General features: G+C 45.3%; 1 protein-coding gene across 1 annotated transcript in view; it reads right to left on the bottom strand.

The window, feature by feature from the left end:
* Window positions 1-4,831: 4,831 nt before the first annotated feature.
* The window catches only part of LOC118357980 (AP-4 complex accessory subunit RUSC2-like), a 66,677-nt gene continuing 56,503 nt past the window's right edge, over window positions 4,832-15,005 (bottom strand). Inside the window, exons 12-16 of the mRNA XM_052479955.1 lie at window positions 11,049-11,710; window positions 10,420-11,003; window positions 10,036-10,212; window positions 6,745-9,918; window positions 4,832-6,663 (exon numbers count right to left, since the gene is read on the bottom strand). Of these exons, the coding sequence (XP_052335915.1) occupies window positions 9,708-9,918; window positions 10,036-10,212; window positions 10,420-11,003; window positions 11,049-11,710 (1,634 nt within the window). The 3' untranslated portion in view covers window positions 4,832-6,663; window positions 6,745-9,707. The remainder of the gene's footprint in view (window positions 6,664-6,744; window positions 9,919-10,035; window positions 10,213-10,419; window positions 11,004-11,048; window positions 11,711-15,005) is intronic.

The following is a 15,005-nucleotide window of genomic DNA, read 5'->3' as shown; positions in this document are numbered from 1 at the left end:
ACTGCATGGTTTCCTGAGTCGTAATGGGAGGACCACACACCAGATCTGTAGCCTAATAAACTGCATGGTTTCCTGAGTCGTAGTGGGAGGACCACACACCAGATCTGTAGCCTAATAAACTGCATGGTTTCCTGAGTCGTAGTGGGAGGACCACACACCAGATCTGTAGCCTAATAAACTGCATGGTTTCCTGAGTCGTAGTGGGAGGACCACACACCAGATCTGTAGCCTAATAAACTGCATGGTTTCCTGAGTCGTAGTGGGAGGACCACACACCAGATCTGTAGCCTAATGAACTGCATGGTTTCCTGAGTCGTAGTGGGAGGACCACACACCAGATCTGTAGCCTAATAAACTGCATGGTTTCCTGAGTCGTAGTGGGAGGACCACACACCAGATCTGTAGCCTAATAAACTGCATGGTTTCCTGAGTCGTAGTGGGAGGACCACACACCAGATCTGTAGCCTAATAAACTGCATGGTTTCCTGAGTCGTAGTGGGAGGACCACACACCAGATCTGTAGCCTAATGAACTGCATGGTTTCCTGAGTCGTAGTGGGAGGACCACACACCAGATCTGTAGCCTAATAAACTGCATGGTTTCCTGAGTCGTAGTGGGAGGACCACACACCAGATCTGTAGCCTAATAAACTGCATGGTTTCCTGAGTCGTAGTGGGAGGACCACACACCAGATCTGTAGCCTAATAAACTGCATGGTTTCCTGAGTCGTAGTGGGAGGACCACACACCAGATCTGTAGCCTAATAAACTGCATGGTTTCCTGAGTCGTAGTGGAAGGACCACACACCAGATCTGTAGCCTAATAAACTGCATGGTTTCCTGAGTCGTATTGGGAGGACCACACACCAGATCTGTAGCCTAATAAACTGTATGGTTTCCTGAGTCGTAGTGGGAGGACCACACACCAGATCTGTAGCCTAATAAACTGCATGGTTTCCTGAGTCGTAGTGGGAGGACCACACACCAGATCTGTAGCCTAATGAACTGCATGGTTTCCTGAGTCGTAGTGGGAGGACCACACACCAGATCTGTAGCCTAATAAACTGCATGGTTTCCTGAGTCGTAGTGGGAGGACCACACACCAGATCTGTAGCCTAATAAACTGCATGGTTTCCTGAGTCGTAGTGGGAGGACCACACACCAGATCTGTAGCCTAATAAACTGCATGGTTTCCTGAGTCGTAGTGGGAGGACCACACACCAGATCTGTAGCCTAATGAACTGCATGGTTTCCTGAGTCGTAGTGGGAGGACCACACACCAGATCTGTAGCCTCATGAACTGCATGGTTTCCTGAGTCGTAGTGGGAGGACCACACACCAGATCTGTAGCCTAATAAACTGCATGGTTTCCTGAGTCGTAGTGGGAGGACCATACACCAGATCTGTAGCCTAATGAACTGCATGGTTTCCTGAGTCGTAGTGGGAGGACCACACACCAGATCTGTAGCCTAATGAACTGCATGGTTTCCTGAGTCGTAGTGGGAGGACCACACACCAGATCTGTAGCCTAATAGACTGTATGGTTTCCTGAGTCGTAGTGGGCGGACCACACACCAGATCTGTAGCCTAATGAACTGCATGGTTTCCTGAGTCGTAGTGGGAGGACCACACACCAGATCTGTAGCCTAATAAACTGTATGGTTTCCTGAGTCGTAGTGGGAGGACCACACACCAGATCTGTAGCCTAATGAACTGCATGGTTTCCTGAGTCGTAGTGGGAGGACCACACACCAGATCTGTAGCCTAATGAACTGCATGGTTTCCTGAGTCGTAGTGGGAGGACCACACACCAGATCTGTAGCCTAATAAACTGCATGGTTTCCTGAGTCGTAGTGGGAGGACCACACACCAGATCTGTAGCCTAATAAACTGCATGGTTTCCTGAGTCGTAGTGGGAGGACCACACACCAGATCTGTAGCCTAATAAACTGCATGGTTTCCTGAGTCGTAGTGGGAGGACCACACACCAGATCTGTAGCCTAATAAACTGCATGGTTTCCTGAGTCGTAGTGGGAGGACCACACACCAGATCTGTAGCCTAATAAACTGCATGGTTTCCTGAGTCGTATTGGGAGGACCACACACCAGATCTGTAGCCTAATAAACTGCATGGTTTCCTGAGTCGTAATGGGAGGACCACACACCAGATCTGTAGCCTAATAACTGCATGGTTTCCTGAGTCGTAGTGGGAGGACCACACACCAGATCTGTAGCCTAATGAACTGCATGGTTTCCTGAGTCGTAGTGGGAGGACCACACACCAGATCTGTAGCCTAATGAACTGCATGGTTTCCTGAGTCGTAGTGGGAGGACCACACACCAGATCTGTAGCCTAATGAACTGCATGGTTTCCTGAGTCGTAGTGGGAGGACCACACACCAGATCTGTAGCCTAATAAACTGCATGGTTTCCTGAGTCGTAGTGGGAGGACCACACACCAGATCTGTAGCCTAATGAACTGCATGGTTTCCTGAGTCGTAGTGGGAGGACCACACACCAGATCTGTAGCCTCATGAACTGCATGGTTTCCTGAGTCGTAGTGGGAGGACCACACACCAGATCTGTAGCCTAATAAACTGCATGGTTTCCTGAGTCGTAGTGGGAGGACCACACACCAGATCTGTAGCCTAATGAACTGCATGGTTTCCTGAGTCGTAGTGGGAGGACCACACACCAGATCTGTAGCCTAATAAACTGCATGGTTTCCTGAGTGTAGTGGGAGGACCACACACCAGATCTGTAGCCTAATAAACTGTATGGTTTCCTGAGTCGTAGTGGGAGGACCACACACCAGATCTGTAGCCTAATAAACTGCATGGTTTCCTGAGTCGTAGTGGGAGGACCACACACCAGATCTGTAGCCTAATAAACTGCATGGTTTCCCTGAGGATTGGGGACCACACACCAGATCTGTAGCCTAATGAACTGCATGGTTTCCTGAGTCGTAGTGGGAGGACCACACACCAGATCTGTAGCCTAATGAACTGCATGGTTTCCTGAGTCGTAATGGGAGGACCACACACCAGATCTGTAGCCTAATAAACTGCATGGTTTCCTGAGTCGTAGTGGGAGGACCACACACCAGATCTGTAGCCTAATAAACTGCATGGTTTCCTGAGTCGTGCATGGTTTCCTGGGAGGACCACACACCAGATCTGTAGCCTAATGAACTGCATGGTTTCTGAGACCACACACCTGGGAGGACCACACACCAGATCTGTAGCCTAATGAACTGCATGGTTTCCTGAGTCGTAGTGGGAGGACCACACACCAGATCTGTAGCCTAATAAACTGCATGGTTTCCTGAGTCGTAATGGGAGGACCACACACCAGATCTGTAGCCTAATGAACTGCATGGTTTCCTGAGTCGTAGTGGGAGGACCACACACCAGATCTGTAGCCTAATGAACTGCATGGTTTCCTGAGTCGTAGTGGGAGGACCACACACCAGATCTGTAGCCTAATGAACTGCATGGTTTCCTGAGTCGTAGTGGGAGGACCACACACCAGATCTGTAGCCTAATGAACTGCATGGTTTCCTGAGTCGTAATGGGAGGACCACACACCAGATCTGTAGCCTAATAAACTGTATGGTTTCCTGAGTCGTAGTGGGAGGACCACACACCAGATCTGTAGCCTAATGAACTGCATGGTTTCCTGAGTCGTAGTGGGAGGACCACACACCAGATCTGTAGCCTAATAGACTGTATGGTTTCCTGAGTCGTAGTGGGCGGACCACACACCAGATCTGTAGCCTAATGAACTGCATGGTTTCCTGAGTCGTAGTGGGAGGACCACACACCAGATCTGTAGCCTAATAGACTGTATGGTTTCCTGAGTCGTAGTGGGCGGACCACACACCAGATCTGTAGCCTAATGAACTGCATGGTTTCCTGAGTCGTAGTGGGAGGACCACACACCAGATCTGTAGCCTAATGAACTGCATGGTTTCCTGAGTTGCATCGAGTGACTCCAAGTTTACTTTGATATGATGGTTATTATATCAATATTTGCACATAAAGGCCGTCATTTTCCACCGTCATTTCTCACATAATTAATTTTACTGACTAATTTTACTAAAAGCTCACACTTGGTCAAACGCACATTTATAAAATTATACCGAAACTTCCCGTTTCAATCACAGATGTCGTGATTATGGTATGACTTTCCTTGCATAAAAACTGTGGATGAATACGTCGTTAATGAGTCTACCTGGATAAATAAAGGTTAAATGACAAAGTAATACATTTGATAAAAGTCAAAGAGAGTTTAAAGAGTTTAAAGAAGAGAAGTGGAACCAAGTAAACAGTGTGGATACTGTTTTCAACCACTTCCCTTCCAGGTCCTTATGTTGCAGCTTTCCAATCCATCAACAGTAATGTAAACCTAAAGTCCCACAGAAGTTTCCAGCCCGACAGGATGTGAACTTCCAGAACCACAGGTCAGTAAAGCCCTTGTGTTGCAGCTTTCCAATCCATCAACAGTAATGTAAACCTAAAGTCCCACAGAAGTTTCCAGCCCGACAGGATGTGAACTTCCAGAACCACAGGTCAGTAAAGCCCTTGTGTTGCAGCTTTCCAATCCATCAACAGTAATGTAAACCTAAAGTCCCACAGAAGTTTCCAGCCCGACAGGATGTGAACTTCCAGAACCACAGGTCAGTAAAGCCCTTGATCCTGGTGTATCCAAATGAGGAATGTGGAACAATGGCCCCATCTAGTGGCCATATAGAGACGCAAACACGTATGATGGGCACAAGTCATTGTGTGACGGAAACAAAAGACAAAAGGAGACAAAGGAGACATTTGAAGTATGATCACATGAGCACTTTGTTATTAACATCCATAGCACGTTGATATAGCATGGACAACGGACGTGTTACACACGTCATATGGGCACGGAGAACAGTAGTGGTGCCACGGTGATACAGAATACAGAATGAGGAACAGTTTACTTCTATCGGAACATGGACGAGAGGAACAGGAGAGACAGAGAGAGAGAGAGAGAGATACATTAGCTTCTTTCTAATTCTGCCTATCACTCCCAAGTAGAGGCAAGACCAGAACCAGTACCGTATTTTGGCCACAGGAGGTCGCTAGCTATTATAAAGATTAAATAATATAACAATAAATGAAACACTTCTAATTATGAAGGAGGGGTAAAATCCATCTGCACCGTTTTACAAATGTCACTGTATCTTTTCTCTCTCTCTCTCCCCCCCTGCTCTATCCATCACTAAGACCTCTACTACAGTACAATACTGTCTGTCCCGTAGTATGACCCTGCAGGAGGATGTCAATGAATAGCAAACTGTACCTGGAAGACTAACAAAACCCTCATCCTCATCTGCATATCTTGCATTTTCTGCACATTTCCTGCTAATTTTCTGCACAACTGACATCTTTCCTCAAGTTATGAAGATGGATATGTGCCAAAACACAAGAACAAATATATGGTTATATTCATAATAATTTGGGCAGGTATTTATCCCCATAACTGGCATTTAACATAATATGATATGTTATGTCCTTTGCCCATAACATGATACGAACTCACATTTTAAAAAGCTTGTTATTAACGCAATAATGTCTTAAAGTACAGCTGTTACCATCCATATTTCAACCCCTATCTTTCAAAATTAATTATTGAAGATTTTAAATATATTTAATTTAGAGATAACAAAATATTTAAATCATTTATGTAAAATAAAATTAAAATAAGAAAAAAAATATATAAAAAAATATAACTGTACAACAAAATAAAAGAACTAAATACATTTTTACAAATACTTTTTTAAGAGTAATAATACACCTTTATCTACAAGCTAGGTTAACTCTTATCTGATTGAACCTAACCCTTGTCCTCGTGGATTCGTCCTGGCAATATTAGGTTTTTCTTACCTATCATTTTTTATGTTAATTTACATAATTTCATTGTGAATTATTTAGGCTCTACAAACCCTAATCTAGGACTTAAACCACAATGTTTTGACATTATATTAGGGTTTAATCCTTTTTTACCAGCTCTAGTTTACCAGTACAGCTCAATCTGAACCTAGTTTACCAGTACAGCTCAATCTGAACCTAGTTTACCAGTACAGCTCAATCTGAACCTAGTTTACCTGAACAACTCAATCTGAACCTAGTTTACCTGAACAACTCAATCTGAACCTAGTTTACCTGAACAACTCAATCTGAACCTAGTTTACCTGTACAGCTCAATCTGAACCTAGTTTACCAGTACAGCTCAATCTGAACCTAGTTTACCAGTACAGCTCAATCTGAACCTAGTTTACCTGTACAGCTCAATCTGAACCTAGTTTACCAGTACAGCTCAATCTGAACCTAGTTTACCAGTACAGCTCAATCTGAACCTAGTTTACCTGAACAACTCAATCTGAACCTAGTTTACCTGAACAACTCAATCTGAACCTAGTTTACCTGAACAACTCAATCTGAACCTAGTTTACCTGTACAGCTCAATCTGAACCTAGTTTACCTGAACAACTCAATCTGAACCTAGTTTACCAGTACAGCTCAATCTGAACCTAGTTTACCAGTACAGCTCAATCTGAACCTAGTTTACCAGTACAGCTCAATCTGAACCTAGTTTACCAGTACAGCTCAATCTGAACCTAGTTTACCTGTACACCAGTACAGCTCAATCTGAACCTAGTACAGCTCAATCTACCTAGTTTGTACAGCTCAATCTGAACCTAGTTTACCTGTACAGCTCAATCTGAACCTAGTTTACCAGTACAGCTCAATCTGAACCTAGTTTACCAGTACAGCTCAATCTGAACCTAGTTTACCAGTACAGCTCAATCTGAACCTAGTTTACCTGTACAGCTCAATCTGAACCTAGTTTACCAGTACAGCTCAATCTGAACCTAGTTTACCAGTACAGCTCAATCTGAACCTAGTTTACCAGTACAGCTCAATCTGAACCTAGTTTACCTGTACAGCTCAATCTGAACCTAGTTTACCAGTACAGCTCAATCTGAACCTAGTTTACCAGTACAGCTCAATCTGAACCTAGTTTACCAGTACAGCTCAATCTGAACCTAGTTTACCAGTACAGCTCAATCTGAACCTAGTTTACCTGTACAGCTCAATCTGAACCTAGTTTACCTGTACAGCTCAATCTGAACCTAGTTTACCAGTACAGCTCAATCTGAACCTAGTTTACCAGTACAGCTCAATCTGAACCTAGTTTACCAGTACAACTCAATCTGAACCTAGTTTACCAGTACAGCTCAATCTGAACCTAGTTTACCTGTACAGCTCAATCTGAACCTAGTTTACCAGTACAGCTCAATCTGAACCTAGTTTACCAGTACAGCTCAATCTGAACCTAGTTTACCAGTACAGCTCAATCTGAACCTAGTTTACCAGTACAGCTCAATCTGAACCTAGTTTACCTGAACAACTCAATCTGAACCTAGTTTACCAGTACAGCTCAATCTGAACCTAGTTTACCAGTACAGCTCAATCTGAACCTAGTGTACCTGTACAGCTCAATCTGAACCTAGTTTACCAGTACAGCTCAATCTGAACCTAAGGCAACATTTGAAACATCTGAATCCACTAAATGCATTGGGGTTTCTTCTAAAATGCCTCCTATCCTCAAAAATATTTCCCACCAGATAACCTGAGAGCTCTCAGGACTGAAACCCAGGGAAAGTGGCTGGTTGGACGTACCGTCGCGTATATAAAACATCATGTAGGGACCATAGGCATGGTCATGGCTAAATACGTCCAGCATATCAGCTCTCCCGTGGTTCTTTCTCAAGCACTTTACGGCATATGCAATAAACAATACTCTCTTTCTCAATTACATACAACCAATCAGAATCATTTGAAGTATATATATTTTTGCTTGAAATGAAAACATTCAGTGTACTTCTATTATATTTTTAGAAAAGCCCACTTTTAGAGCGTTTTAGAATAGGGAGGTTGGGGTGGAGCTGGCTCTCCATTGGTTTGTACAGCCTTCTCCCCAACACGTTCAGAAAAATTCACCAAAGCACCTGAACAGACCTCCAAAGCCATGTGTTGCTTTCATTCGACATCCTTCCTTCTTTATCCACCTCTACTACACGGTTTTCCTCAACAATAATAAATGATATCGTCATTAGTCGTTAATCAATAAATAAGTAAGTCGTATATACATTTACAGACTGGATATATATATATAGACACATACAGCTCATAGCCTCTTGAACATCTTCGTTTTCTCTGTACCAGAGGTACAGTATCCTCCTGAAAGCTGTGCAGTTTTATTGGATAAAGGAGAGAGGGGTGGAGCAGGTGGGAGGAGCTATGGTTTTGGGGTTCTAACAGAGGTGAAGAAGAGTTGAAAAGACACAAAAACGTTGTCAGTTTGTTGCTAGGTTACATGCACTAGGCCTGGCTCCACCCTTTTCCTTCCCAACACCTGCAGTGATAGGTCAGTTCATCCCATCCACCAAAACAAACAGGAAGTGAAGGGAGGAACCAGAGGATGTTGTTGGCTTTGTCCAATCAGTCAGGTTCATAAGTCCATCCAAAATCATTGTGTTACCAAGATGATGAGTATCAGGAATTTGCAGATGACGAGGAATTAATGAAGCCAGTTCAAACCGGGTTTTCTGTCTGTCCATTTGTATTTAGCTCACACAGAGAAACGACGACAGCTGTCAGAAGACACACCCAGAGATAAATCACGCAAACAATATTGTCTTTTTTTCCCTCTTTTCTGTTTTGTAACAACACTACTTTTCATACTAGCATCCTACTACAAAGCAGGGGTACTCTGGGCTAATTAAGTAAATCAAGTAGCATGATGTCAGTGTGGATACATTTAATGACAAGTCCTTTAACCAGTCTCCTGAAGTTTTCTATTAGCATTAGCACTAGCATTAGCTTTAGCACTAGCACTTGTATTTAGCACTAGGACAAGGACTAGCACTAGCATTTACACTAGCATTTAGCATTAGCATCTGCATTCAAAGTGTGGCACAGCTAGGTGATTGATATATTTCTAGGGCATGGTAAAGTAAAGCACAGCTAGGTGTGGTATATATATATATCGGCTGAGCTAAGGCAGTCTCTGTAGCTAGCCATGTGTCTCTGTTTGGTATTCCCATACAGTTTGTTTTGGTTTGTTTTGGTATGTGTGTGTGTGTGTGTGTGTGTGTGAGTATAGTCTGAATGTATGCATGCATGAGTTTAGTGTAGATGCATGCGTAGAGAAGTCTGTTTGTTCGTGCCTGTGTGTATATGTATATGTATATGTACATACATGCATGTTTACATCTGTGTGTTTGTGTGTGTGTATCCGTCTGTGTTTCATCCCACAGTACAATAATTACACTTTAAACCAGTCATATCAGTCATATCAGCATCATGAGTATCCATCGTCTTGTATCCACCCAGTGAATATATACTGTGTGTCCATATTTGGTCCTCTGAGTCCTTTCCTCCTTTCCCCACTCTCCCTTCCTTAATGTTGCCCCTCGGTTCGGGCTAGGGTTGCAAAATCGGTGGCCCCTCGGTTCAGACTAACTTTCCCAAAATCCCTAGGTTTACCAGAAATCCCGGTTGGAGGAATCACAGATTTCCTCCTTATTACCTCTTGTTTCCAGGAATCTCCCAACAGTGATTTCTGAAAAAACAGAATTTTGGAACCCTAGTTGAGTCTGTCAGGTCAGTGTGGTCCCTGAGGCCATTGGGGCACCTGGCTGTCCTCCATGCCCCTCAGGGTAACATAGATGAAAGGCACCAGGCCCCGCTGGGCCCCCAGGGAGCAGAGGAGCCAGTCGGAGTCGGCTCGGCTCAGGACCCTCAGTACGTCCCCTTTCTGGAAACTCAGCTGGTCAGGCTCCGTGGCTATGTGGTGGCACAGGGCTCGTACTTCACTGGGGGGGAGAATATGTGTCATTGTATTTTGTATACGTAGCTTGTATCCTGTATTTTTTATTTGCATCCTGCTGAAATATTGGTTGAATAAAAACATTTATTAAGTATGACCTTACCAGGGTTGTTTGGTGTGGCTCTCCTGTGCTGTCTGAAGAGGTGGAGAGGGTTGGTTCAGAGTGGGAGGGGCCATAGGAGCTGAAGGCTCTACCCTCTTACCTGTCCCCACCCCCACCGTCTGAGCTACGAGGTCCAGCACGGACATGTCCAGACCTGTCAGCCAGCCGGACGGCAGCCTGGGAGGGACAAACAAAGCACAGCCAAATCAATATTGAAAATTCCTTGCAAACTTGTGTGTCAAATAATGTATTGTAATCTTTGAAGTACATGTCCTAAATTATTGTCTTGGTTAATACTCAGCAAATGCTTAAAAGGTCATTAAAATAAAGAGTCAATTATTACTGTATCATCTGTACCAGTTTACATCACTTCACTTTCCTCACCTGCTCTGACTTTTGGCTGATCTCTGCTCTGGCCTGGAGGGGGTGCCACCACCTCCTATGCTGGACCCAAACAGCCTACCCCAACGCATGCCCTGGCCCTGGGAGGGACACTCAGCCTGGGCCGCTGGCTGGGCCACTGAGGCCTCTGGTGCTCCTGTCACTGGGGCCCCCAGTTCCATCTCGTTCTCCTTGTCCTGGGTGAGCAGCGACTCTGGGGGACTCCCCATCCAGGAGAGTCTTCCTCTTCCCCTGGACCCCGTCCACTCACCACTGGAGCTGGAGCTGCTCTTCCTGCTTCTCCCTCTCTCTCTGAGACCCTCCTCATCCTGGCTAGACTCCGCCCCTTCCACCACGCCTTCCCTGGGGGGCGGGAGCTGGCTCCGCCTCTCCGCAGACTTCTTCCTCTTCTCAGTCTTGACAAACTTTGAGCCCCCCTGAGCTGATTGGTCGATGTAGACCTGGGAACTCTGCATGAGCTGGTACCACCAGCACGCCTGGCGATCACGCTCCTGCCGCTGACGACCCTCCTCCGCCCAAACCCTCTCTCTCTCCTTCCTCCTCTCCTCCTCCCCTCCCCCACTTTCCCCTTCCCTCTGGCTCTCTCCTCCCACCCCCTTTGCTCTCTTTACTATGCCCCTCCCCCTCCCACTCTCCCTCCACAGATTGGCAAACCCTGTCCCTACTTCCGTCGTCATTGGCTGTGCTTCTAAAAGTTCTGCTCCTAAACGATCCATCCCCGCCCCTTCTCTCCGAGACCCTGTCCTCTGCATCATACCTTCTCTACTCCCTCTCTCTCCAACCCCTTCTCTTCTAGACCCTGACCTCTGCATCATACCTTCTCTACTCCCTCTCTCTCCAACCCCTTCTCTTCTAGACCCTGTCCTCTGCATCATACCTTCTCTACTCCCTCTCTCTCCAACCCCTTCCATCCTAGGCCATGTTCCCTCTCGTCTCAGACCCAGCCTCTCTCTCTTCCCCGCCCCGCTCCCTTCCCTTTTATCTCTCATAGACTCCGCCCTCCGTGACTCTGTGCTCCACCCCCTCATGAGCTGGAAGGTGGAGCGTGATGATTGGTCCAGGTCCTCGCCGGTGGAGGCGGAGCAGAGCTGCTCCTTGCGTCTACGGTGTTCCTGGCCCTTCTGGACCAATCGGGGCTCAAAGAGCAGGTCAAGGTCAAAGGGCAACAGGGATAGAGGCTGCAGGAGGAGAAGGAACTCCTCGAATAGAGGCTGGCAGGGCCCCTGGGACAACGGCAGGAAACCCCACGGGTGGTAGTGGGTCGCTACGATGTCTGGGGAAGACCGGTGGAGAGAGACGGATGGGGAACAAACAATGGTTAGACTTTTATTTGATCTAACCTTTATTTAAATCACAAGAAGTTTGCGTTTACAATGATGACCTGAGATTAGCAGAAGCATACCAGACATGGGTTGTAATCGTATCTGTTTTCTCTCTAAGAGGTCAGACACGCTGAGAAATCTGATGGCCGACAGGGTACTTAGTACAGTAGGAGGCTGTTCTTTCTCTTGCTAGAACAACAGACGAACCTGCCGTTTCTACTTGTAGAATTGCAATGCTCGGCAGTGGTCGACAACTTGAGCTTTAAGCCAATCAGAGAGCACAAAACTCCACGTGGGGGAGCCGAGAGAAGATGTACCAACAAACCGGAGGAAAAACATTTTCTAACACCATAAAGCATTGTCGGAATTTATATATTACATTATTTAATTCAAACCTGGAATTGGTCTGAGCTGGTGTTGCTTATTTTTATAAAGCCATGAACAGCTGTGTCTGTCACTATATGCCCTTGAGGGGCCCCCTGGGACTTACAGCTGCTGCTGGTTGGCTACTGCTGGGGGGGGCCTGTCATATTTGATTGACGTGTAGCCAACCATGTTTATTGCTAAGTTACATTCAGGTGGACAATTGATAGAAAGTACAAGTCAGTTAAAACGCGAGGAAAGGCAGAATAAGAAAGCGTTAATTGCATTCTGTGTTCCACTTACAACCTTCTTCTCCTCGTCGTTGTCCTTTGCAACAAGACAACCGTAAAGATGACACGGAACATCCAACCGCTGTTGTTAGTGCTCTATAGCCTGACGGAGGCTAATGGGGCGGGTGTTGAATGGAAGCATGGCCTCGCGCCCGTGGCAAAAATAAATAAGAACAAGGCTTTCTATGTGCACTGCTGAGCACGCAACATACATGTACTACTAATGAACGCTGCAAGACCCTGTATACCTACTGCTTCTAGCCTCCCAAGGTTTAAAATAACTTCAGTTGGAACAGGAAAACTTGCAGGGAGCTGTTCTCACCCTGAAATATTATTATGTACTGTCCGGACGACAGTGGGCCAATTGTGCACTGCCCTATGGGACTCCCAGTCACAGCTGGATGTGATGCAACCTGGATTTGAATCAGGCACTGCAGTGACACCTCTTGCACTGAGATGCAGTGTCTTAGACCACTGCGCCACTCGGGAGCCCCTGCAGAACCTATCAGACACAAGGTGGGCCTGCAGGAAACAGGCCAGAGAAGCGGTTGTTCAGAGCCTGACCTAGATCCTTGAAGCTCTGCGCTGAATAAAACACCATAACCATACAACGCCAAAGTCCGCCTCTAAAGCCAACGGCACGCTCTCAAAATGTATTTTGGTGTTTTAGAACAGTTTACTAAAGAAGACGTACATATTTTCTAACTATCTGCAAAAGGATTGGATAGATGTAAACACTGGAGTGGATCTCATTGACACCTGTATGGTTGAGATCAGACAGATGCTCACAGGTGAGGCCTACGACAAGATGGGAGAAACAATCTGAGAAACAGATTGGCCCGAGAAAACAACGCAAACTGAGTTTGCAGAGAAGAGGAAGAGTTTTCATGACGAGGATACAGAGGACGACCCAATTCTGGAAAGCAGAAGGCGCTTTGAAGGTGATGCATATTATTGCATACTTGATGTTTTTGTGGGGCAGTTTGATATGCCGGCTTCAGAGAAATGGCACGACTATTCTTTGTGCTCAACCCACAGCGCTTTGAGCACCCTGAAGAAGAAAAGAATATGCTTGAGCTCACACGTTTCCACTTGGAAGACATTTCCAAGCCTAAGGAAGTTGTGGATGAGTTCCTCACTTTCCGCACAATGTATTCCGAGTTAGCCATGGATCTCACCACTGACACAGTCCTATCATTCCTCACTGCCAACGACATGCACTAAGCATATCCAAATCTGACCATTCCCATCAGAATCTACAAAACCATTCCCATCACAATCTACAAAACCATTCCCATCAGAATCTACAAAACCATTCCCATCACAATCTACAAAACCATTCCCATCACAATCTACAAAACCATTCCCATCACAATCTACAAAACCATTCCCATCACAATCTACAAAACCATTCCCATCACAATCTACAAAACCATTCCCATCACAATCTACAAAACCATTCCCATCACAATCTACAAAACCATTCCCATCAGAATCTACAAAACCATTCCCATCAGAATCTACAAAACCATTCCCATCACAATCTACAAAACCATTCCCATCACAATCTACAAAACCATTCCCATCACAATCTACAAAAAACCATTACAAACCCATCACAATCTACAAAACCATTCATCCATCACAAAAATTCTACAAAACCATTCCCATCACAATCTACAAAACCATTCCCATCACAATCTACAAAACCATTCCCATCACAATCTACAAAACCATTCCCATCACAATCTACAAAACCATTCCCATCAGAATCTACAAAACCATTCATCACAATCTACAAAACCATTCCCAGAATCTACAAAAAACCATTCCCATCACAATCTACAAAAAACCATTCCATCACAATCACAAAACCATTCCCATCACAATCAAAACCATTCCCATCACAATTCTACAAAACCATTCCCATCACAATCTACAAAACCATTCCCATCACAATCTACAAAACCATTCCCATCACAATCTACAAAACCATTCTCATCACAATCTACAAAACCATTCCCATCAGCAGTGCCGAGTGCTATTTGCGTGCTTGAATGAGGTGCCAGAACGAATCAGTTTGTTCTATTGAATGCAGACCCGGTGCCAGAACGAATCAGTTTGTTCTATTGAATGCAGACCCGGAGCCAGAACGAATCAGTTTGTTCTATTGAATGTATGATGCAGACCCGGAGCCAGAACGAATCAGTTTGTTCTATTGAATGCAGACCCGGAGCCAGAACGAATCAGTTTGTTCTATTGAATGCATGATGCAGACCGGAGCCAGAACGAATCAGTTTGTTCTATTGAATGCAGAGCCCCAGTTTGTTCTATTGAATGCATGATGCAGAGCCAGAACGAATCAGTTTGTTCTATTGAATGCAGACCCGGAGCCAGAACGAATCAGTTTGTTCTATTGAATGATGATGCAGACCCGGAGCCAGAACGAATCAGTTTGTTCTATTGAATGTATGCCAGACCCGGAGCCAGAACGAATCAGTTTGTTCTATTGAATGCAGACCCGGAGCCAGAACGAATCAGTTTGTTCTATTGAATGCAGACCCGGAGCCAGAACGAATCAGTTTGTTCTATT

The sequence above is a fragment of the Oncorhynchus keta genome, chromosome 25, assembly GCF_023373465.1.
Source record: "Oncorhynchus keta strain PuntledgeMale-10-30-2019 chromosome 25, Oket_V2, whole genome shotgun sequence".
Classification (NCBI taxonomy): Eukaryota; Metazoa; Chordata; class Actinopteri; order Salmoniformes; family Salmonidae; genus Oncorhynchus; species Oncorhynchus keta.
The sequence above is the reverse complement of the archived record's forward strand: the minus strand, read 5'-3'. Positions and strand labels throughout refer to the sequence as shown.